The sequence below is a fragment of the Solenopsis invicta genome, chromosome 1 (genome assembly GCF_016802725.1).
Source record: "Solenopsis invicta isolate M01_SB chromosome 1, UNIL_Sinv_3.0, whole genome shotgun sequence".
Taxonomy (NCBI): Eukaryota; Metazoa; Arthropoda; class Insecta; order Hymenoptera; family Formicidae; genus Solenopsis; species Solenopsis invicta.
In genome coordinates, this window is record NC_052664.1 from 9,216,698 (window position 1) to 9,241,074 (window position 24,377).

At 31.3% G+C, this 24,377-nt stretch overlaps 2 protein-coding genes across 2 annotated transcripts in view; one reads left to right on the forward strand and one right to left on the reverse strand.

Annotated features, from left to right (window-relative positions):
- Window positions 1–16,650, forward strand: part of LOC105205641 — an 87,208-nt gene extending 70,558 nt beyond the window's left edge. The window contains exons 11-15 of the mRNA XM_011175063.3: window positions 1,479–1,592; window positions 2,199–2,360; window positions 2,442–2,636; window positions 5,252–5,568; window positions 16,235–16,650. Coding sequence (XP_011173365.2) covers window positions 1,479–1,592; window positions 2,199–2,360; window positions 2,442–2,636; window positions 5,252–5,568; window positions 16,235–16,452 — 1,006 coding nt within the window. The 3' untranslated portion in view covers window positions 16,453–16,650. The remainder of the gene's footprint in view (window positions 1–1,478; window positions 1,593–2,198; window positions 2,361–2,441; window positions 2,637–5,251; window positions 5,569–16,234) is intronic.
- A 763-nt stretch (window positions 16,651–17,413) lies between these two features.
- LOC105205650 (transmembrane emp24 domain-containing protein 5) lies at window positions 17,414–24,167 on the reverse strand. The gene is made up of 4 exons (XM_011175074.3): window positions 23,828–24,167; window positions 22,188–22,384; window positions 22,036–22,102; window positions 17,414–18,471 (listed from the first exon to the last, which is right to left on the reverse strand). The coding sequence occupies exons 1-4, from the start codon at window positions 24,152–24,154 to the stop codon at window positions 18,241–18,243; spliced, it is 822 nt and encodes a 273-aa protein (XP_011173376.2). The 5' UTR covers window positions 24,155–24,167; the 3' UTR covers window positions 17,414–18,240.
- Between the last annotated feature and the right edge of the window lie 210 nt (window positions 24,168–24,377).

Here is a 24,377-nt window from a genome sequence, read left to right on the forward strand (position 1 = left end):
TCGGTCGAATGTGAAAGTTTTGCTGACAGTTTTCTTCGATTGCAGGGGCGTGGTGCATCATGAGTTCTTGCCACAGGGTAGAACGGTCAATAAGGAATATTACCTGCAAGTTATGCGCAATTTGCGCGAAGCAATCCGCCAGAAACGCCCGGATTTGTGGAAGAACAAAAATTGGCTTTTGCACCACGATAACGCCCCTGCTCACACATCGTTGCTTGTGCGCGACTTTTTGGCCAAAAACAACACACTAATGATGCCGCAGCCACCGTATTCCCCAGATCTGGCCCCCTGTGACTTTTTCTTGTTCCCTAAACTGAAGAGGCCCATGAAAGGACGACGTTACGCTACGCTTGACGAGATAAAGACGGCATCGAAGGAGGAGCTGAACAAGATAAAAAAAAATGATTTTTTGAAGTGCTTCGAAGATTGGAAAAACCGTTGGCACAAGTGTATAATATCTCATGGGGATTACTTTGAAGGGGACAAAATAGATATTCATGAATAAATAAATAATTTTTGAAAAAACACAAAATTCGCGATACTTTTTGAACATACCTCGTATCTCAGTAATGTTATTTCAACGTTCTGATGTATAGGACTGTATCGAAATATTTTTATCCAATCACGCAATTAATGCACAATCTATTGAATAGATGTAATACTCAGCAAAAAATGATAATGGAATTGACGTCGAATTGACATCAAAATGATGATTTCGACATCGATTCGACATCAAAGACATTTTGATGTCGATTCGATATTGATTCCATTATCATTTCTCGCTGGGTAAAAAGTTAAAATATAACAATTAAATTTAAGTAACAACTAAATTCGTTATCATTACAAAGAAAATGTAATGTCGACGTTACAATTATATACAAAAAAAAGTAATAATCGTTATCAAGAAAAAATAATGAAAATGATAACGGCGTTACTTCTCAACCCTGATATTTTGCAGAATTCTTCCAGAATTGTTGCATATAAAATTGTAAATGGTTAAAACCTTTCTGATAACTTTTCGCAACAATCGGTGTTGTCGGACTGGAACATCAAGAACATAGCCGAGAAAAACTGTGATAATGACCCCAACTCTATCCAAAGTGCCACAGGCAAAAAATTTATTTACTTCAAAGTCAAATGTGTTTTAATAAAATTTGTACTTTAATTTATTTTTATTGGTGCTTTTATTGCTTTTTTTACATTGCAGTGAAAGTATAAATTGTAAAAAATAAATGTTCAGATTAATTTAGATTATTAATTTCCTGCACAAAAAATTTAATAAAATTGGGTTTGGGGGCCACTGAGGCCTTCAAAGACTCGGGGCTCACCGAGAAATTTCTCACTATCTCTCCTATCCAGATCGACCCTGTACTGTACTTATGAGATGCAACTCGAATTCGAATTCAAATTATAATTTGCACACCTCTAATAGACATATATTATATTGAGATCTAATTATTGTACTCTTTCCATTGCAGAGCTCGAAGAGGTGTAAAATTCTTGGAGACTATAAAACGCATAGAGATGCAACCGGCATGTCAAAATCTATCTCTACATTCCTTTCTAATGCTACCGATGCAGCGTATTACAAGGTGTGTACAGTATCAATATTTGTTATCAATGGTTATCAAACCATTTTAAGTAAATTCCAATTTATCTGAAGTTTATTTAAATAGTTTATTTGGTAATGTGTAAACCTCTGGTAAAAGTATTGGAAAGATTCGGATAAAAATTGATTCAGGCGAATAGAAAAAAAAAGGAAAAAGAGACAGAATAAAATATAGTTAGAAAGTTTTTTTTGGATTGTTACCGGATTATTCATTCCGATTATAATTCGAGAACGACACGGATTAAGGATTGAAACAAGCCTTGGATTCGTTTAGATTGGACTTACGGATTGAAGATTGAAAACATTATCAAGATAAGTTTTGAGTTTGTTTGGACTCTTGAATTAAAAAGAATTAAATGACCGTTTCAGATTTATTTGGATAGAACTTGAAGTTGATGTACAGATTGAAACATCAAATTTCAATTACAAATTTGTTTCGGTTCAGAACAGATTTCGGAACTGTTTGTAAAACTTTGGAAAAATGTGTATTATTATAAAACCTTATTCGAAACTTTCAGAAACATTATTAAATTTATATCTCAAAAATACGAATAAGATGTATAAGAATTATTTATGTAATTCTGCGTAGGTTACCCTTATTAGCTGACGCTATTCTTTCTAAATTATCGATGGGAAATTCGGACAGAATGTCTTGGGAGAAGGTTTTATCAACTTTGAGCAATGTCGTTGCTGAATGCAACGAAGGTGCGCGAGCTGCTGTTCAAGAAGCCGAAATGGAAACTTTGGCAAGGTATAATATACTATTATTACTTAATATATTCATTTTTTTGTATCACTTGAAATAACTAAACATGTATTTATTTAATTATAGGAAACTGGAATATACTTCGAAAATTAAACCAATCATGCTAAGAGGCAAGCAATTAGTTAGAAGTGGATCAGTCGTGCAATTGTCGACAAAGACGGACACTGAATATAAGCTCACATTCGGAAAAAAGTTCACTAAAACGCCACTTTACCTTCTACTACTTACTGATTATCTTCTAGTCACAAAATTGAAATCCAAGTAAGATATCATTTAATATAATTGTATTTATTCGTTACATATATAATTGCTTGTTTAAAAAATTATGCAATTTACAATACGTAATCATATATTTTTTTTAAAAAAGAATGTGCTTTATTCACACCAATTAATTCATGCGGCTAAAACAAAAACAAATTCTTTAAAGATCTTTAAAGATTCAACAGTACACACATACAGGACATTACATGCAAAGGACGTTGCCCGGACGTCATCATATCCACGTTGTATAAATATCGCAATGTCTGCGCGACATCCCTTGGATAAAGTACTGTGTAGATACAAAGGAAGTTAATACAATTTGAACTTTAAACGCACTAAAAATAGCTGTTTTTTCAGGAAAAAGTAATGAATCAAATAACAAGTTTTCTTTCTTTATTAAATATAATCTTGCTTATAAAATTATTAACATTATCAACATTATTAAGTTGGTTAGTAATTTAATTTGTGATACTAGAGCACTAAAGATATAGGTATTCAAAATGCCCTCTTAAAATGAGACACCCTGTATATATTTTATTAATCATTTTCTTGATACATTATATTACTATTATTAAAACATTAATAAAAATTGAAATTTCATAACGTCTATAATTATATATTATATAAAATTTAATGCAAAACATAATGTATATATACATTTTTATTTGCGACTAATGTATGCCGCCAGCGTATAGTACCACGGCGCAGCTGTACGTGCCCTATTTTGCCCCGTGTTCCTAGTGCCCGTTATCCTTGAAGTGTATAAATTTACTTTAATAATATAAAACATCACAGAGAATAAATATATTTGTATAAATATTTTATTAAAATATAAAGAAAAGATCATTTCATAACATAAATGTACTTGCGGTAATAAACAAAAGAATTTTATTATTGTTTACCTAATGCAAATGTATCTTAAAAACTCCAACTCAATTGCGGAAAGCACAATAAATAGAGGAGAAGAGGGTAATATGGTACCCATTTTCATTTTATTAAATAACTTTGTATATAATTAATATTTTCTATTGAAACTTGAATGATTACATTCATCAGAGTGTTGTTTGACAGATTCTAGACTCAAAGTAATGAAATATTTATTATTTAGGACGTGATTTATAAAAATCTAATGCACTGCATAATCGGTAAAAGAAAAAAAGTTGTAATATGGCTATCCATAAAAATAATTTCAAAAAATTAGTTTATTTTATAAGAAACACAGTACCTTTTTACAAAATTATATATTTTTAATTTTTCATTGTTTAGAATTTTCCTGATTTAGAATTTTCTTGATTTAGAATTTTCCTGCATTCAAAAGCTTTAGAAATACCATTAGAAATTTCATTAAAAATATCATTTTATCCCTGTTTAACATTAAAAAACAAACATAAAATGATGTCTCTAATATTTCTAACCACCGCTCTTTAGAATGACAATCGAATTATCGAAGAAATATTTCGATATAAAAATTTCGCTTGAAAAACCATATTAACAAAATTTCATGTTATTGTTTTAACTTTGTATAACTCGAAATGTTTACGGCCGAATAAAAAGTTAAATAACAAAAAAACACTCGATTGTATGTACCTTCATGTGATAATACACACAAGTTTAAGAATAATAAGGAAGTGTATATAATTAAAAGTTAAAAATGTACCTTGAAAAAGTTTAAAAGTGCTCAAAAGTAAAAATGCCTTATAACAATTGTCAGTCATTATGTATAAGCATATTAGCATCACTAAAAAAACGGCAGGCTACTAAACAAATAATTCTATAAACAATTATTAGAATATGTCACCTAATAACGGAAATAATAGAAGTAGCCGTATTGTCGACAGTAGCCATAATACCCTCTTTTCCTCTATATTAAATAATTTCTAACAACTTTATGTTAAAAATAATATAAAAACTGAAAACAGCATATGGTAAGATACATTTAATAATAATTATTGCTTAACATTTCATTACATAGTAGCATCTCTGTGAAAAGTCGTTGACTATGCCCCATTAAACCCCGTAGGTTTATTATGCCCCAGGTTCCCCTATAATGTACTTTTATTTATATTTAAAATTTTGTTCAAATTTATTATGAATAATAGCTCCAACAGCTATTGGGACGGATCATGCTTATTAAAACGCGTCATTACCGTAACATAATAGTATTTGCAAAAATATTCTGAAAGCAGAAATGCTATAAGAATCGTAAAGAAGATTCTTGAATTTTATCCATGTAAACTTTTTCTTTTCTAAAAGGATTAAAGAGATCAGATAATAAAAAAAATGCTGTAAAAATTTTAGCCAAATCGATTGAATAGTTTTTGATATCGCGATAACCGATTTTGAATTACTGTTTCGAAAAAAAAATGCGTTTAGAATATTCTCTAACAATTGGAACTGCCTTAACTCCTTTACACAACAATTAACCATTAGAAAAAAATAATAAACAATAAATAATTTTTAATACTTTAAAAAAATACTAATAAACAAAAAGTCAATTTTTCAAAGTTTTTAATCCACTACCTTCTCTTAATCATGTAATTAATATCTTTTCTATATTTCTTCTTTAAAAATACTTTTATTGATAAGAACGAAATTTAAAATAAAATACTTTGCAGTGCTCATGACGAATGCTATACCGTCACAGACGCATGCAAACGAAATCTTCTAGCCCTAGAATCAGCTTCCGAAGAAACGCCATTTGCTGGACGAAATGCTATGATATTGACTTTTCTGGAGAATTATTGCGGTCGCCACATAGAATATATCTTAACGTGTGAGAATAATACAGAACGAGAACGATGGCTGGAGGCTGTCTCACCGCCTAAACGAGGTTTAGTTGGAGAAACATTATATGAATCTTGGGATTGTCCACAAGTGATGGCCAAATACCCATATTCGCCGAATCAACCAGACGAGTTGTCGTTACAGCCAGGTAATATATTACATGTGATGTACAAGGCTGCATTCAGAAACGTCGCCCAGGTGCACCCAGATATCATTTTATCGTTGTTTAACATGTGGTGAACAACAAGATTAAAATGATATCTCTGATGTTTCTGAATGCAGTCCATCCGGCGAAAAATAATTCATCAAATCATTGTTGAATCGACATCGATTCAATATCGAAATCATCGTTTTAATGCCGATTTAACATTGATTTTATCATCATTTCTCGTTGAACAGGAGACAAAAAATGTGAAACAGAGACTTGCTGTTTTGGTCACAAAGTCGCCGAAAATATGTCTTTTGCATGTCGTTGCGACGTAACTAAATAATTTGAATGTTTCAATTAATTAGCTGTATTTGTTGAATTTTCTTTTGTATTATAATTTATATTTTAAAGGTAAATAATATTTTACTTTTTAAAGAATGATGTTTTTCATTTAATATAATTAAATTTAACACGTAATTGTAAAGACGTTACGTAGAATAATGTATTACAGTTGGGCAATACTATCGCGGTATCCGGCTATCCGGTAAAAATCACTATCCGATGCATCCCTAATAGTTATTTTCTTAACCATGCAATTATAATCACAAATATCACATACTTTTTTCACCTCCGTGAAGTTGGCACCCGACTTTTACAAAATCAAATTTCAAAGTATGTTTCTTGTAGGATTTTGTCTATAGATGATTGTAGTAAATATTATTTTGTTTGTAGTTAAAAAATAAATATATTATTGGTTTTTAAAAAACAGTAAGGAATTATTTAATAGCTACATCTAAAATGGCATCAGATTTTAATCTGAAGTCGAATTTGTAGTTGTTTGTAGTTCAAGAATTTCTGTTTATAGTTTAAAAACGAGTATGTTATTGATCTTTAAAAAATAGTTGGAAGTTATTTTATAGCTGCAGCACAATGACATCACATTTCTATATAAAATTGTTTCTAGTTGTTTGTAATACCAAAATTTTTGTATTTAAAAAATATGCTTATAATTGACTTTTAAATAACAGCTAGATATTAATTTATAATAAAAAAAAATTCCATCATATCGTCATTACAAAGCGTTTATAGTTTGTAGTTTAAGAGTTTTCGTTTGTAGTTGTTTGTAGTTCAAAAATTTTTGTTTGCAGTTGAAAAATAAATATGTCATCAGTTTATAAAAAAACAACAAGGAATTATTTAATAACTACAGCACAACTGGCATCACACTTCTGTATAAAATTGTTTCCAGTTATTTGTAGTTCAAAAGGTTTCGTTTGTAGTCGTTTGTAGTTCAACAATTTTTGTTTATTGGGATTTTAACTATGGCCGCCTTAATAAGGTTATTTTACATCTGTGTTCATACTACACTCTCATATTTGAGTGTGTAGTGTGAACATAGACGTAAAAAAACCTTATTGAGGCAGTCATATTGGACACGAGTTAAAATCCCAATAGTTTAAAAATAAATATGTTATCAATATTTAAAAAACAGTTAGGAATTATTTCATAACTACAGCACAAATGACATAACACTTTTATATAAAATTGTTTGTAGTTATTTGTAGTACTACAATTTTTTTGTTGTTAAAAGTTATGCTTATAATCGACTTTTGAATAACAGCAAAGTATTAATTTATAATCAGAAAAAATTACCTTATATTATCATTAAAAATCGTTTGTAATTGTTTGTTAAAAATTTTTTGTTTGTAGTTGTTTGTAGTTTAAAAATTTTTATTTGTAGTTTAAAAATAAGTATATTATCAATGTTCAAAGAACAGTTGAATTATTTTTTAACCAGCATAAATGGCATCATACCTTTTTATAAAATCGTTTGTAGTTTAAAAATTTTTGTTTGTTATTTACAAATAAGTTATCGATTTTTAAAAAACTTTTATACAAACAGATAAATTTAACACCTAGCTATTATTTAAAAGTCTACTATAACCATATTTTTTAACTACAAACAAAAATTTTAGTGCTACAAACAACTACAAACAATTTTATATAGAAATGTAATGTCATTTGTACTGCAGTTATAAAATAATTCCCAACTGTTTTTTTTTTTAAACCAATAACATCTTATTTTTAAACTATAAACAAAAATTCTTGAACAACAAAGAACTACAAACAATTTCAGATTAAAATCTGATGCCATTTGAGATGTAGCTATTAAATTCCTTACTGTTTTTTTAAAACAAATCATATATTTATTTTTTAACTACAAACAAAATAATGTTTACTAAAATCATGTATAGACAAAATCTTACAAGAAACACATTTTGAAATCTGATTTCGTAAAAGTCGAGTGCCAACTTTACGGAGGTACATTTTTCTCTGCGTATAGTAGTACACAAAACCGTCACTTAGTGGCTGCTATGGCATTTTATTTCTCGTAAGAAAGGAAACACATAAATAGTACACAAGCGGTCATTAATGCCTTCCCTAAAAAGGTTAGGCGCGTTCCAGCACATGCATCGCATTTAGGTGTTCATTACACATGATTGTTAAGGGGGAACACCAGGGTGACGGCCGAAAAAAAAAGCTATTTTCGTGAATTTTTTTTTCATTATCTAATAGTTTGTTTAATTTATAAACTATATATGTTAAAAGTACATACTTATATTATGTTACAAAAAAAATTTCATAAAATAATATTCATATTTATAATAACTATGGTGATTGATGTGCACCTCGTCTGAAAAAACATGGGTGCACGGGCGCTCGTGCTGCATCTGAACGGGAGCTCTGAAATAAATTTTTTAAATTTTGATTTAAAGTATATGAATGTAGTTTTAGTTGCACGTACGGATTTTTTGATAAAATAATTTTTGACAAAATGGCACTGTTTAAAAAAAAAGTTTTCGATTTTTCGACAAAAATTCGTTACTTCTTTAATTGTTTTTCAAAAACTAATAATCCGATTGAAAAATCCGTACGTACAACTAAAGACAATTTTGTTGTAAACATTCTGTCCAAATTTCAAGTTATTCGGATAAAAATTGGCCGAGATATGAGAGCGCCCAGTTACGAAAACGTGGTTTCGAGAAAAACGCGTTTAAAGTTTTACAACTAATTGGTTCATATAAAACGATAAAATTTTGTAACGAACCAAAGTGCGTCCAATCCGGGTGCATATGAAGTGCCTTCTGAAGCAATAGCTAGTTCTTCGGCTTCGTTTCTGCTTTGCTTTCTTCGCAATCTTTCCTCACGCGTCGCGTTCGGAGGTCTGCAAGTGAAAGCCGTTGATCGTCCTTGTAGTCGCGAAATTGTGATGCTGACAGTCCAATTCTAATTCCCAGCAGCTCCATTATTTTTAATACATCGGTGTATCCATCATTAAAAATACAAACAGCGATGCTTGCAGCGATTTCTACGACTATACCTCCACTTGATTTTGGATCGATGCTCCAAATCATGTTGTTAAAACTCTCATTATTATTTTGAGTAAAACCTCCCAAGCATTTTTCAAGTAACCTTTTATCACTCAAATCTTTATAAATGGGAGTGATTGCATCAATGACTACATCAGGAAGCGGTGTTTTGTGTGTATAATCGCTTTGTCGTACAGCTTTTGCTCGCTGCCAAGTGCACCAAGAATTTGGCCCCTCCGGGCAATAATCATGTTTCGGATTGTCGTCAGATGAACTCTTGTGATACAGAGTAGACCAAATTGCTTTATACATTTCATCCACAGAATTTTGATGTCTGCGAATAGCTAGTCCGTAAAAAGTACTTAAATCATCAATTAATTTCGCTGTAAGTTTTCCTTTACCTCCTAGTCCTTTATTTTCTTTTTTACATTTACGTAGCCTTGCGCCCATTCTTTTTTGTACGTGGTTAATGCACTCTTTTTTTGTAACAGGATACGGAACCGAATCGACGATTGCTTTGTAAGTTTTGCTGTCACCGTCTCCAATATAATTTATATATCGAACATTGTGAAGATCTTCGGATCTTAGAAACATTTCGCGAATTCCATCGACTTCCATTTTTCCAGAGGAGCCTTCATGATTTGCCGTGCATTCATCTGTATGAGATTGTAATCACTCTTCTACAGTATTGCTTCGTTTTTCCCAAAAAGTGCAGGCTTTACAAAAGGAAGATTTTACACTTATATCGAGCACTTTACTTGTATAATAACCGATCAGAGATGAAACGCCGAACAACGAACTAAAGCCCCTTTTTTTCCAGCTTCCGTCACCAGATACTGTAATTTCTGTAGTCTCTTGAACATTTAATGCTTCTGCAGTTTTCATTTTTTCCTCTTGTGCACTAGATTTTAATGAAATATTACAAATCGATTTTGCAGCAGTGCGAATTTGTTTCACGAGAGAGTCATAGAAGGAACGGAAGATAGGTCGAGGCAAATCCATTAGTCCGCAAAACTTTTCTGCTCCATTCAATCCGATTCCCAATAACCTCATTGTAAATATAAATCTTTTGTTTATTTCATATGCATTAGAAATAAGAGGACACGATTCGATGTATTTCGGATCACATTCTTTACATTTGATAACTAATTTAAATCCGAGGCCACGTTTACTTGTTTCGTGAAATTCTATCTCACTTCCACACGTTTTGCAACACAGAAATCCTGCCATAACGGGAAAAACCGAGAAAAAATTTAAAATTCTATATATGATATTGTTGGATCAATATCAATATCCTTATCAACGGTTTTCAATTTTTTGGATGACGTGCTTTTGTCGCCTACATTTTGTTCTATTTCAAATCGATTCAGAGGACGTTTCAATTTTTTGCCGTCTTTAGTTGGTTTCGGATTAGATTGTTTCTTGCCTTTTCGATCCATCTTTAACATAAAATGAATATCTCTAATAAACTAAATAAATAACCAAATAACTTTTAGATTTTCAAATCAACGTTTGCTACGAACCTTGCGCCTCGAAGGTTGCCGAAAGACTACTTTTACACGCTTAACGGTCGTCACAAAAACATATGTACATACTATACAACAGAACTCAAGCACGTAGACAACAAAAGAATACCGGTAAAACTCCCTACAGATAGATCAAGGGGACTGCCGAATCTTTTCAGGTAGCGCGCGGCCGGTTCTACTAGCGGCATCTGACCAAGTTCTACTCTATGACATATTTACTATAGTTCCGTTACGAATTTCACCATAATATTATAGGGACATATTTTTAAGACTCCAAACATCACAAAAATGCAAAAAAAAATCGATTTTTTGAAACCGTCACCGTGGTGTTCCCCCTTAATACTTATAAACACAATCAAGTATAAATTAAATCACAACAGTACACATTGATAAGAATCACGGACTTAGGAATAGAGGGACGGTGCATAACCTACCCCACACAGCACAGAATGTCTTCAGAATATTGCTAGAATATTACATGTAAAATTTGAAATATTTTGCTGAATATCTCAGAGATATTTTGACGACATCATCAGAATGTCTAATGTCCACACTTGGCAATATTCTGGAGATATTATGTAATATTCTAAAAATATATGCACAGAATGTCTTCAGAATGTCGCTAAAATATTACATTTGAAATTTGAAATATTTTGGTGAATATCTCAGAGATATTCTGACGATGTCAGTAGAATGTCTCATGCCTGCCGCAAATTTATTTTAGAACACTAGAAAAAATGTTTATAGTTCTGAATGTGTTTTTCGAAATAGGCATTACATATACGGAATGGGGTTTACCTTATACGAATCTTATACTTTTATAATTTTTAATAAGGTAATAAACACACGTATGATAGTAACATGATAGCAACTGTTGCCATCGGTTTGCTATCCGCGTTTAACAGCATATTGACGGCATATTGTAAAAATGTAAAATTTTATGTGGAACACTATTCTACACACGTCACATTTAAAAAAAAATGAGAACGAGTATTCGTCTCGAGGTTACAAGTTACAACAAGCAGCTTTTAATTAAGATTCTCACTGAAGTGTGAGCTGGTGAGTCGGTCGCGATGGCGCCTAGATGTAACGCCTGTGGCCGCATTCCACTCACGAGAAGATCCCCCGCGGCGTGGCCGCCTAATGGTGGCGCATGAAATATTCGGAAAGATTTGAAACAAAACGTCTCCAAAATATTAAGAGAATATTGCGAATATAATATTTAAAATAGAATGTCTCTAAAATATTTAATTCGCAACATTCTGAAACATTTCAAATAGAATGTCGCCAGACTATTTTATATAAAACGTTCGGAATGATTTAAAGCGAAATGTTTCCAAAATATTAAAAGAATATTGCGAATGTAATATTTAAAGTAGAATGTCTCAAAAATATTTAATTCGCAACATTCTAAAACATTTCAAATAGAATATCGCCAGACTATTTTATATGAAACGTTTAGAAAGATTTAAAGCGAAATGTCTCCAGAATATTAAGAGAATATTGCAAATGTAATATTTTAAATTGAATGTTTATAGAATATTTCAAATAAAATATCCTATTTGTAATATCTTTACAACAGGCATGGCCCCGTGGGCGCCCATGAAGCATGCGAAGAGGAGAACATGCTCCCTCTTCGCACGGTTGCTTCTTCCCGTCTTTCCTTCTGACTTTGCGATCCACCTATCCCCTCCATACGACCGCTCTCGGTCCCTACTATGCTACAGTATGTGCACGTGACTCGCGCGTGTGGAAGGGGAAGCGGAGAAGCTCGAACTATAGTTTGTGGGCCATGCCTGCTTTACAAGTTTACAGAAATATTTCAAATAAGATATTCTGTAAAAAACATTTGAAATATTTTACAATATTCTGATGATATTCCGTGCTGTGTGGGTACAAAACGCGGCAATTCAAAAGTCAAAACACGGCAATTCAAAATGAAAATATTAATTAATACAATTTACATCAATACAATTTATTAGAAAAATGTTGCAAATGCATATTTATCATTCGTAACAGAGAGAGAGAGAGAGAGAGAGAGAGAGAGAGAGAGAGAGAGAGAAAATGAATAGGAATGTATTATCCGTGTACTGTTGTCAGTCATTTGCCCGCTGCAAGCGCCTCAAGGAAACACCCGCGTGTAACAATGAGTCGCGCCGCCCCTGTTTACCACTTGTATCCGACCCGTCATACGCTAATTCTTCTTATAATTTGAAAAGTAAGCTTTGGATAAATTTTTGCCAAAGGAAAAATTGTCTCAGAATTTAATTACGAATATGTAACGAGACTAATGTTATTTTTAATCACCCGGGTCCCCTTTAATCAGGCGGGTAAGACAGCCATTGCTGCTTCTACCTTCTCACCGCGCCTCCTGCCGCGGCTGCCTATAGTTTGGCGACGGACGGACGGTCTCTGCGGTGGGTAGGAAAAATAAGCGCTCATTTGACAAACTTTATTAATTTTTATTTCGATAAGTATTGCGAATAATGAAAAATGATAAAGGACTTTTCTTGTCAGTATGACTTGCTCTATCAACCTACGAGAGAATAAGTTTTAGTTTTCTGACATCTTATATATAAATTTTATATATATAATATATATATATATATATATATATATATATACAGGGTGTCCGTCCATAAATGTCCGAGCAAATATCTCGTAACTGGTTGAAGTTAGAAGAAAGTTTAATAAGGAAAATTTACATGGTTTTTAGTCGGCTACAAAATGCACGTAAAGAAATTTTTTTTACTAGTCACCTTTTTGAGTTATGAAGGTCAATGTAGGTTTTTTAAATGGGTACCTATAATTTTTTTTGCATATTTACATAGTAGAGGTAATTTTCAATCAAAATTATATTAGGAAAAAAATTGCTACGACGCATCGTTTACGAGATAATCGGCATGCAAAGTATTAAAGTAATAATTTGGATCGAGTATTGTTGAACAAATTTGGAATATCAAATAGGTTGAGAAAGTAAACATTGTTTTTTCATGAAATATTTATTAACAAATTAATTAAGAAATGGTTCGAAATTGTTACCATCATGATCGATACAGCATTCAACGCGTTTTATAATGTTTCTTATTGTTAACTGCAGCATTTCTGTTGTAATACTTTCAACAGCTCTAGTGATTTTATGTCGTAAATCTTCTTCATTTTCAGGAATAGTTGCATAAACAATATCCTTAATATACCCCCAACTTCTGTTGTAATACCACATCTCGAGCATATCACACTTTTCCGTAATTGTAAACATTGTTCTCACGCGCTCGTATGAAGTCTGTTATATCGAACAGGATCGCTGACCTTCAACTTTTCAAAATACACGACTGTTTGATTTGTAAATAAAGTATTTGTATAGCACGTAATATGAATTACAGGGTAGTATGAGTCTGTTAGTCAATCGTCTACATACGAGCGCGTGAGAACAATGTTTACAATTACGGAAAAGTGTGATATGCTCGAGATCTGGTATTTAAGTATGCGTAATGAAAATGAAGCACGATTACTTTATCAACAAAAATATCCAGAACGAAGAATACCAAATAATCGTACATTTCGACGAATTGAAGATCAATTGCGTCAAACAGGATCGCTAACAAGACAACGACGTACAATCAAAACAGATGAAGAAAAAGAGACAAGTGTGCTATTAAGTTTTATTGAAAACAGACGTACATCCACAAGAACAGTAGCACGTAATTTAGAATTATCGAAAAGTTACGTACACGCTGTACTAAAAAAATTCAAATTCAAACCGTTTCGTGATAATTTTGTACAAGCTTTACATGAAGGAGATGCAGATCGCCGATTAATGTTCTGCCACTGGCTTCGAGTTAATTATCGCACTGACTGGTTTGGTTTTCTTAATAAAATATTATGGTCTGATGAATCTTGTTTTTCCAATTGTGGTATGGAAAATCGACATAACGTGCATACTTGGTCCGATGTGAATCCACATGCGAAAAGAGATAAAGGTTTCCAACGCAGATTTTCGGTGAACGTATGGTGCGGAATCATCGGAACAAAAATTATTGGACCTTTCTTTTTCCATGGTCATCTTAATGGTGACAAATACTTGGAATTCTTGCAAACAACTTTCTCAGATTATTTACGCGATCTTCCATTATCAGTTTTTCGAAATATTATTTTTCAACAAGATGGTGCTCCAGCACACAATACACGTGCTGTAATTAACTTTTTAAATAATAGATTTCCTAATTGTTGGATGGGTACTAATGGTCCTGTACGATGGCCACCGAGATCTCCGGACTTCACACCTTGCGATTTTTTCCTTTGGGGGTATATTAAGGATATTGTTTATGTAACTATTCCTGAAAATGAAGAAGATTTACGACATAAAATCACTAGAGCTGTTGAAAGTATTACAACAGAAATGCTGCAGTTAACAATAAGAAACATTATAAAACGCGTTGAATGCTGTATCGATCATGATGGTAACAATTTCGAACCATTTCTTAATTAATTTGTTAATAAATATTTCATGAAAAAATAATGTTTACTTTCTCAACCTATTTGATATTCCAAATTTGTTCAACAATACTCGATCCAAATTATTACTTTAATACTTTGCATGCCGATTATCTCGTAAACGATGCGTCGTAGCAATTTTTTTCCTAATATAATTTTGATTGAAAATTACCTCTACTATGTAAATATGCAAAAAAAATTATAGGTACCCATTTAAAAAACCTACATTGACCTTCATAACTCAAAAAGGTGACTAGTAAAAAAAATTTCTTTACGTGCATTTTGTAGCCGACTAAAAACCATGTAAATTTTCCTTATTAAACTTTCTTCTAACTTCAACCAGTTACGAGATATTTGCTCGGACATTTATGGACGGACACCCTGTATATACAGGGTGTCCCAGACCAATGTATAAATATTACTACAATAAGGTAGAAGGGATCAAGATAAATCAAAAAGTTTAATAACAGTTTGCAATATTTGCAATAATTTTCGTGTAATAAAATATTAAAGTCAGCCGAATAAGAGCGAGCGGAGAGGCAAACAGTTGGTCGCCTAAGACCGCCCGGCTCGACACGGTGCGGTGCCAAGCTATCCTTTCCCTCGCCGCGCGCCACTTACCGTCACCTACAATCGAGCCGCAGTGGGCGGTCCTACGGCTCTGACGAGCGACCGCTTGTCTCTCCGCGCGCACTTATTCGACTGACCTTAATATTTTATTACTCAAAAATTATTACAAATATCGCAAAATGGTATTAGACTTTTTCATTTATCTTGATCCCTTCTACCTCATCGTGATAATCTTTATACATTGGTCTGGGACACCCTGTATATATATATATATATATATATATATATATAATCAGAAATTTTATCAGTAGTTTTAAGAAAAAAAACTAGGTTTTTTTAATAAGAATTTATTAGGTCTTAGAAATATCTAAAATAAATATTTATAAAGTATCTCAAAATAATTTAAAACTCAGATATTCTTTTTCACAAAATTCGATTTTTTAAATAGTTTTCTCTTTCAATATTCAACAATTCAGTAATTGTTATACAGGGTGTTCGATAATGGTTGTTCCCACGTTTTACAAAAGGAGCACGCATTTGTAATTTCTAACATAATAATATTTTAGAAATATATATCCGTCAATAAATCATGTTCCTATGGTAAAACGTGGGGACAACCATTATCAAACACCCTGTATATTTCCACTAACACATTTTATAGAGAAAAAAAAACATTTTGATAATTTATTAAACATTATTATCTAGGAGACGTAATAAACGTATTGAGGAAAATGGCAGATGGTTGGTATCACGGTGAAAAATTATTGGACGGTGAGCAAGGATGGTTTCCGGCAAATCACACAAAGGAGGTTGCATCGGAGCACGTGCGTGCACGAAATCTGAAACAGCGGCACCGTCTCTTAGCACTCAGCAACAGCGTAATACAACAAAGAAGAGCGAGACAAATTCAAGGGATCCATTGACAAAATTAAAATAATCTGATTATGAGTTCGAATCACTCAGATATTATCAGATTGCGTGCGTTAATGAATTATTTATTTATATAATACATATGCGATTTCTACATTTCAGTATTGAATATTCCAATCAACTATGTGCCAATGTTACTTCTCAAAGCGGAAAAACAATTTTCTAAAATTTTTTACTGTAATATATTGAAACTATACAAAAAATTAAGGCTCCTGACTCCTCAGCCGAGAACTCCGCGTTGACGGTAGTGACATTCTGTCACGGACAAAATTAGAACTAATAGATGTGAAACGTGACAGATTGATGATGAGATGTTGTCGTGCATGTCATTTTGTTATTATGTGTTGTATTGTAAAAATATGGCTCGTCTCGTATTTACCAAATTCATAAAAATGGACCGCAAGTAAAGTTTTGAATTTTATACAGAAAAGTACATTTTTCATTCCTTTTAATAGCTATCCATGTTTTCCTGTCTGAATAAGCGTCACACATCCTTCTTACGACTACTTACTGCTAGACGAACGAAAGAGGATAGTCTTTACCAATTTTTACAAGTGTTTTAAAGCCATCTGATTAGTATATTTTATCCAAATTGTCTTTATTTAAAAATGGCACGTCGGAAACTTTAGCTTAACCGTGTTTTCCTGCTTGAATTGCTTCACTTTACATGCTTTTTACGACTATTTACTGACTGTTAGGCGAAAAAAGGATAATCTTAACCCATTTTTGCAAGTGTTTTAAAGCCATCTGATTAGTCTCTTTTATCTAAATTGGCTTTATTTAGAAATGGCACGTCGGATAAAATTACGTGTCATTTCACACAATTTCATGCTTCTGACGTCACGACTTCAATATGGCCGCGGTGAGGAGTCACGAGCCTTAATATGAAAAAAATAATGATATATTTTATATTTTAAGTGAATATTGTATATAGAGGCATGGAAAGAAAGAATGTTGTAACAAAAGTATGCATTATTTATTATATTTTTATACAAATACAATATAAACGTTATTTCATATACTTCTTTATTCTTAAATATGTTCAACTTGATCGAGCATAAGAATGAAATTAAAAACAAAAGTAGAAATAAGTTAAAATGGCTATTGAACATATAATTTCTACAAATGCGAATTGCAAAACAGTCTTATATAATATATAAAAGACTCAACTCATATATTATTAAACTTTTATTATTAATAGACAATTAAAAAGAGAAAATATTCTGAAATAGAAATCTATAAAAATTATCAAAAATAGTATTAATTAGCATAAATTATGCTTTTAATAGAAAATACAAAATCTCATGTATATGAATACTTCATTACGTTTTCACGAACAGGAAAATTTTTCATTTATTTGAGGCTTTTTGTTCAAATGTATATTACTCAAGAAATTTATAACCAGTAAATTTTTGAATTTTTTGTATCTCATGTTTTCAAGATTCAAACAGTTTCTAAAGAGTCATTGCATATAAAGATTATAATGGCATAAAAATAACGCAAAAATGTATCAATTGATAAAATATTGCTGCAAAACAGCAATTAAAAATTTATTAATGGAGTCATTTATGTGTTATAATTTATGCCATTATCTATTATGAACGCGTTATCAATTGATTAATCAATAATAAACATTGATTAATTGATTCATACCGTCAACTGATTAATACCATATCATTAATCAATTGATGATATAGAACAATTGATACAATAAGTTTATCACAATACATATTGAACGCTGCTCTCTTATCGAGCAAATAACTGGCTGTAATGCATCAGTGTTAAATACGTGTCTTGGAATGCCCAGATGGTTTTATATCAAATAACTTCCTAACGAAGTACACTTGAATCATAGTCGTCAATGTAATGACGACTACCTGCGCGATTGACCACGTTTGCACATAAGAATTATTGTCCAACAGCAAATTTAAGTCTCTTGCCTCTCTGCTCCTGCTCCAATGTTGAGTATGAAGCATCTCATTAATGTTTTTCTCTACATTCACAATTGTATTCTAAAAAAGAAAAAAATAATAATATAATTCTTAATATATAATTTTATGTGCATATACATATATTATAATATACATTATTATATATTACATAACAGTTATATAATATATAATACATACTATATAACAGTTATATAATATATAATACATACTGTATAATATTGAATTTCAGTGATATACACAGAATAGTTCAAATAAAGTACTAGTTACCTCAGGAACCACATAAAAATAAACAGATAAAATAATTTATATAAGAAATAGAGAGAGAGAGAGAGAGAGATTTTTTTAATACAATCTTATATAAATATATAGGTATACTTATATAAGATTGTATTTAAAAAATCTACAATAAGTACTTTTAAATATGTTACAATTAAATTTAAAAAGCCCTTCCAAGAAGGCAGCAGAAAGAGCAAAAAATATTTTATTTCTAGATTTATAAATCATTGTATGATAGATCTTTACATTTCATGATTCAATGCAATTTTAATTTTGTGATTTAAAAAAAAAATTACTTAGAATAATAATTGCTTGATTTTTAACGTAAAATTGATGTCATTTTTTATTGAACACTATTTGAAATTTCAAAATTGCTGCCCTCTCCCTGTCACCTCTTTGGGAGGATTTTCAATTTCAATTTCATACTTAAAAAAGGCTATTGAAAAAAATCGCCATATAAATCATGTATTTTTACCCAATAGATCCTGAGATATCAGTTTGAAACATTATTTCAACTATCCTGTATATTACATGTACTAATGAACAAGGTAAATTCTAAGTACAAAAAAAATATATACATATACGTAACTAGTAACTATATGAACTTTTATACACACACACGCATACACGCGCACGCACGCACGCACACTTTTTTATGATCCTTGAGAACAAACAAATATATCGCAGCGTTTATCAACATGCGACTTTGTTTTCAAATTATGAATTTTAAATTGAAAATTGAATTGGGAGTGGAAACGTAGATGCACTCCAAATTCCTTTGTTTCGGACGACGCGAGAAAAGTGACGCGAGTAGTTTTTCTGTATTTTAGGTTAGGCTATTCTCTTTCGAAATAAATATATATTGATGTCTATTTATTTTGTCAGGATAGGATAAATCTTCCTGGCGGAAGAAATAGACATCGCAAAGCTAATACATATTTACTCCAAAGAACTTTATAAAACAGACACAAGACTGTACACACGTTTTACAAGAAAATCGGCAACTTTCATCCCCAGAGAACGCAATTAGAATTCACTCTTTAATTCACTCACAGCTCTCGTCAAATATTTTCAGTCATGATTGAATATGCATGGTATGCCTCAAAATTAATTCCAAAAAAGCACATTTTTTCAAATATGAACCAAATATGCTTTCCGCAAGAAATTAGAAACAACAGATGTGCGTGCGGTATGATATCATTTGTTTTATTCAATGTAAGTCCGAGCCATTGCTCCACACAAAAATGCAATAAAAAATATATAATTATTATGACAAAATTATTTGCAAACAGATTTTAATGATGGATCACTGTAGATTTGAAAGGTTTATTTTATAAAGTTATATTAATTTTCGGTTTGTAGATATGTATTGTAATATTATAGGCAATTATAACATTGTTATATCATTGTATTATGTGTTTAAATGGAATAAAAAAATTACAAAACACATATTAAAGAAAAATTCCGAACCGCAAATACAAACATGATTCGCCGGAGCAACCATCCAATTTTTCAAATTTTAATAAGATTATAACTTAAAAACAAATTGATAAACGCTGCGATACGTATATTTTTTTCTTCAAGAATCATCAAAAAAATTGATATCAACGAGTATTATTTTATATATTTACATATACATATATATTTTTTGTTAATATGATTATCCATATGCACAAACTCGTACATACATATATATACAAACATAGATGTACACAGGAGCATCTTAAAACACTGTTAGCAAAGAATTACGAAAAATAATACCTCATCCAGGATTTGAATCTGGATTCTCTCTACATTATGTTCAAGAATCTTACCAATTTGATTAGCAAGGGTTGTGTTATTTATTGTAATAACAAATATGTTATTACAGTAACTAGAAAAACATCAAGTCTAGGTTAGTTTTCACAATAAATTCTTTACAGTGTTTAACCCTTAAACACATAAGTGGATCTCAGACCCCATATGAAGTTTCAAACACTTGCTGTGTGAAGACGGAATGAGATAGGAGATTCAGACTAGAACATAAAAAAAGTTTGAATCTCCTCTTTTAATAGATATGGTTGATCAACTTTTTTTAGTCAACTAGAATTCGGACGACACGCTAGCAAAGTTTTATTAGGGTCAATGGGACCCATATAATGTATGAGTGAAACTTTTTTGTGAGTAATCTTATGTAAAAAAATGGACAAAATACGTTCAAACAGATCCGTACGCGTATGTTACTCTGTCTAAAGTTAAAATACTATAGTGCCGTGGAAAAGAGGACTTTTGCGTAGAGTCCAAAATATATTATCAAACACATCAATTTTCAACTTTAGACACCTTGAGTTAATCAAAAATACCTCATATTCGCCTTGTTACGTAAGTATATTTTTCAATAGAAATGGTAGTGACATAATTTTTTTTGAAAGTATGATTCTTTAGCTTTAAAACGTCGTATTGTAAAGTTCTTAAAAGTTTTTTGTTGCAAAGATGATTTTTTTAAAAAAAGTTGATTTTTAGACACCCAAAAATACCTCATATTCTCTTTGTTATATAATTATTCTTTCTAAAAAGAATGACAACACCATAATTTTTTTTTTAAGTATGACTTTTTAGCTTTAAAATGTCATATTTAAAAGTTCTTAAGTTTTTTTGTTGCGGAGATATGATTTTTTAAAGAAAAAGTAGATTTTTGAACAATTTCTAATTTTTGCTTAATGGTTTTTCTTTTACAACTTAACAAATCATTTTTCGGCAAAGCCGATTATGCAGTCAAATTTCTGAGATTTTGAATTTTCATGTAGAAAAAGTTTGTTGAAAAATGTTGATTAGAACCAAAGTTATAACTTTTCAAAGTTGAAAGTCTCCCAGACCTGAAAATGTGTTTACGTATTTTATGAAATCGGTGTGTTTAAGGGTTGAAAATGCTTATGAGCACTAGTATTATTAAAAAAATAAATTGTTAAATTAAATTTACGACATTACACATTTTGATTTCAATTAAGGATTTGTTTCAAGACTGAATATACGGCGCGGAGTTTACGTGAAAATCTCTGGTCTGTAAACGCTTTCTGTTTTTAACAATAATTGTTGGTGTCATTGCTTTTTGCCATATAAAATATTTGCGCAACAACATCAACAACTATCATTAAGAAAAAGCGTGTACACAATAAACGATAATCTGAATATTGTAAAAATTTTGTCCATAAATTATTGCTCTCAATATTCCCTGCAAATCAATATTAACGATACACACACATGCACACGCGCACACGCGCACAATTTTTTGTATAATTAAAAATCACAATTTTATTTATAATATAATTTTTATGTTTATGTAATTGCAACATCTATGAAAAAGCTTACCGTAAAGTTCTCAACGGAAAGATTCAATTCTTCCAATTCCTGTGTATATTGCTGCCATTTATCATACCTAACAATTAATGATAGGATAATAGATGTTTTACTTAACTTTTACACATTACATATTTTTATTAAATTTATTGTAAGCGTCTTACCTGATCACTGTGATATACAAATTGATTAATTTTGCAGCAAATCTTGAAAACTGATTATCAATGCACACACTATAATAACCACCGTTCACCGATTGATCCTGATAGTCGGCATTGGTACGCCATTGATAAGGATATACTATAATCCCCTCTGGATTTCTTACTGCAAAACCAGCTTTTCCATCCCCACCTCGCAAGACCTACAAACAAAACAAATTTGAATCAGTAATATTGATATCAGAACACTAGTAATTATTTTTATTTCATTATTGTTTTTTTATTTCAATACTACCATATTGCATCTATGGTCAACAGAAAGGCTTTGCAACTATTGTAAGATACTTTAATACAATTAGTTTATATACTACCGCTCACTAATTTCAACACAATCCACAGATTCATTGATTTCTTTGTAAAAAATGAATATAATATGTATTTTGCACAGAAATGAATTAACTTGCAATTATAAACTTGCAGTTGTATGCATCATATTTATACATTATTTATATTAAAATCCTCCAAAATTGTGATTTTCAAAAAAAAAGGCTAATAGTAAAATAATATTTGATCCCTGAAAATAAACAAAATACATGTGCATGGTCACGAAGTGATATTGTATTGATATTAAATAGGTACATACATGCTATTTTGAAACTGATTCAACACATACCATGAAAGAATTCCATGTTTGCCTTGTATTATGATACTGTGAAAATGTGTAACATAATCTCACAAATGGCTCTTGGAAAGGAGTTATTAATCAAAAAGCAATTTGCTACAACCATTCATATAAGCTATGTTTTACATTTTTTAAAAATGCAGAACATAGCTTATATAAATGAATTGCAGTGATTTGAATGGTGTATTGAAATTAATGAGTAATATTTACATTTAGATCCAGTAGTAATTAAGGACAAAAACAAAAAAAAACTTTAACTGCTTTTTTTGTTGAATGCAACCTGTGTAACACTTATCTCACAGTCCATATATTCTGCTATCAAAGGCAATTTTTGATAAATAATTCTTAAAAGATTTTGCTGATAATGCAGCTATACAAAATAATTTTTTGTGTACAATTGAGATTATCAATTCTCAGACCTTTTATAGTACAAAATTACTAACATATTGTTTACTTGCTACTACATAAAATTGAACTTTTTGAGCTTATCTCTAGAGCAAAGAAAAGTTTGATAAGAATTTGATACATTCAGTAAAAAACTAATGATATTTTCTCTACAATCAATAGACTAATCAAATCAAAATCACATTTAAAAATGTACAATTTTTATTCAAAACATTTTTAAAAATTTAATTTTTTGAGTTGTCACTGCAGCAAATGAACAATATATAAGAAACAAGTGAGCGCATGTAATCCATATAATAGATCACAATTCTTTATGGAAATAAACGATCGTGAAGTTTGCGAACATGCGTGATCTGCGTGAAATAAAATAGAGCAAATACTCGTAAATTACGTGTTTCTCCGAGTTGAAATACAAGCCCCAAGAGAAAGTGTCTCCAATTCCACACAACCATATGGTCAACCAAGCGAGTCGTATTCTGATATTTGTGCCCGATTTTTTTCATTACCCAAAATGAATCATTTGCGGCTTGTCACTTGATAGATATACAGCCGATGGTACCTGAAAGCTGACGTAGAATGTCGCCCCGGGGTTTACATATTGATAGTAACAGTCCTCCCTGCCGGCGTCGATGTGCACCTTGTAATCCATTGCAACCGCGGGCAAATTTTCATAAGAAAAACCATCGGCTGGCGGCGCAAGCAGAAACAGGAAGAGCACGCCAAATAGCACGTTATCGAGATGCACAAAGAGGGTCATCGCAGTGCGATGCGCATCACAGCAAATGACGTCTGTGACGGACAAAATCCCACACAAAATCCACTTAAGAGACCACGTATAAACGGCATAAAGGATGGATAATTCCTCAGAACAAAGTGATTTGCGCATGTGTAACTACGTCATCGACCACGTGACTAAAAGAAGAAAAAATCATATATTCTCTTCTTTGATTGGCCCGTCGCAACGTCGTAACATAAAAGGGCCTCGCACATGAAATGCATAACAGAGCATAAGCGTAACATAAAACCTCTGGACCAATGGAAATCTTATGTAATCAATATGGCGACTTTATACTGAATGCTCATTGGTCCATCGGTCTTATGATGTGCTT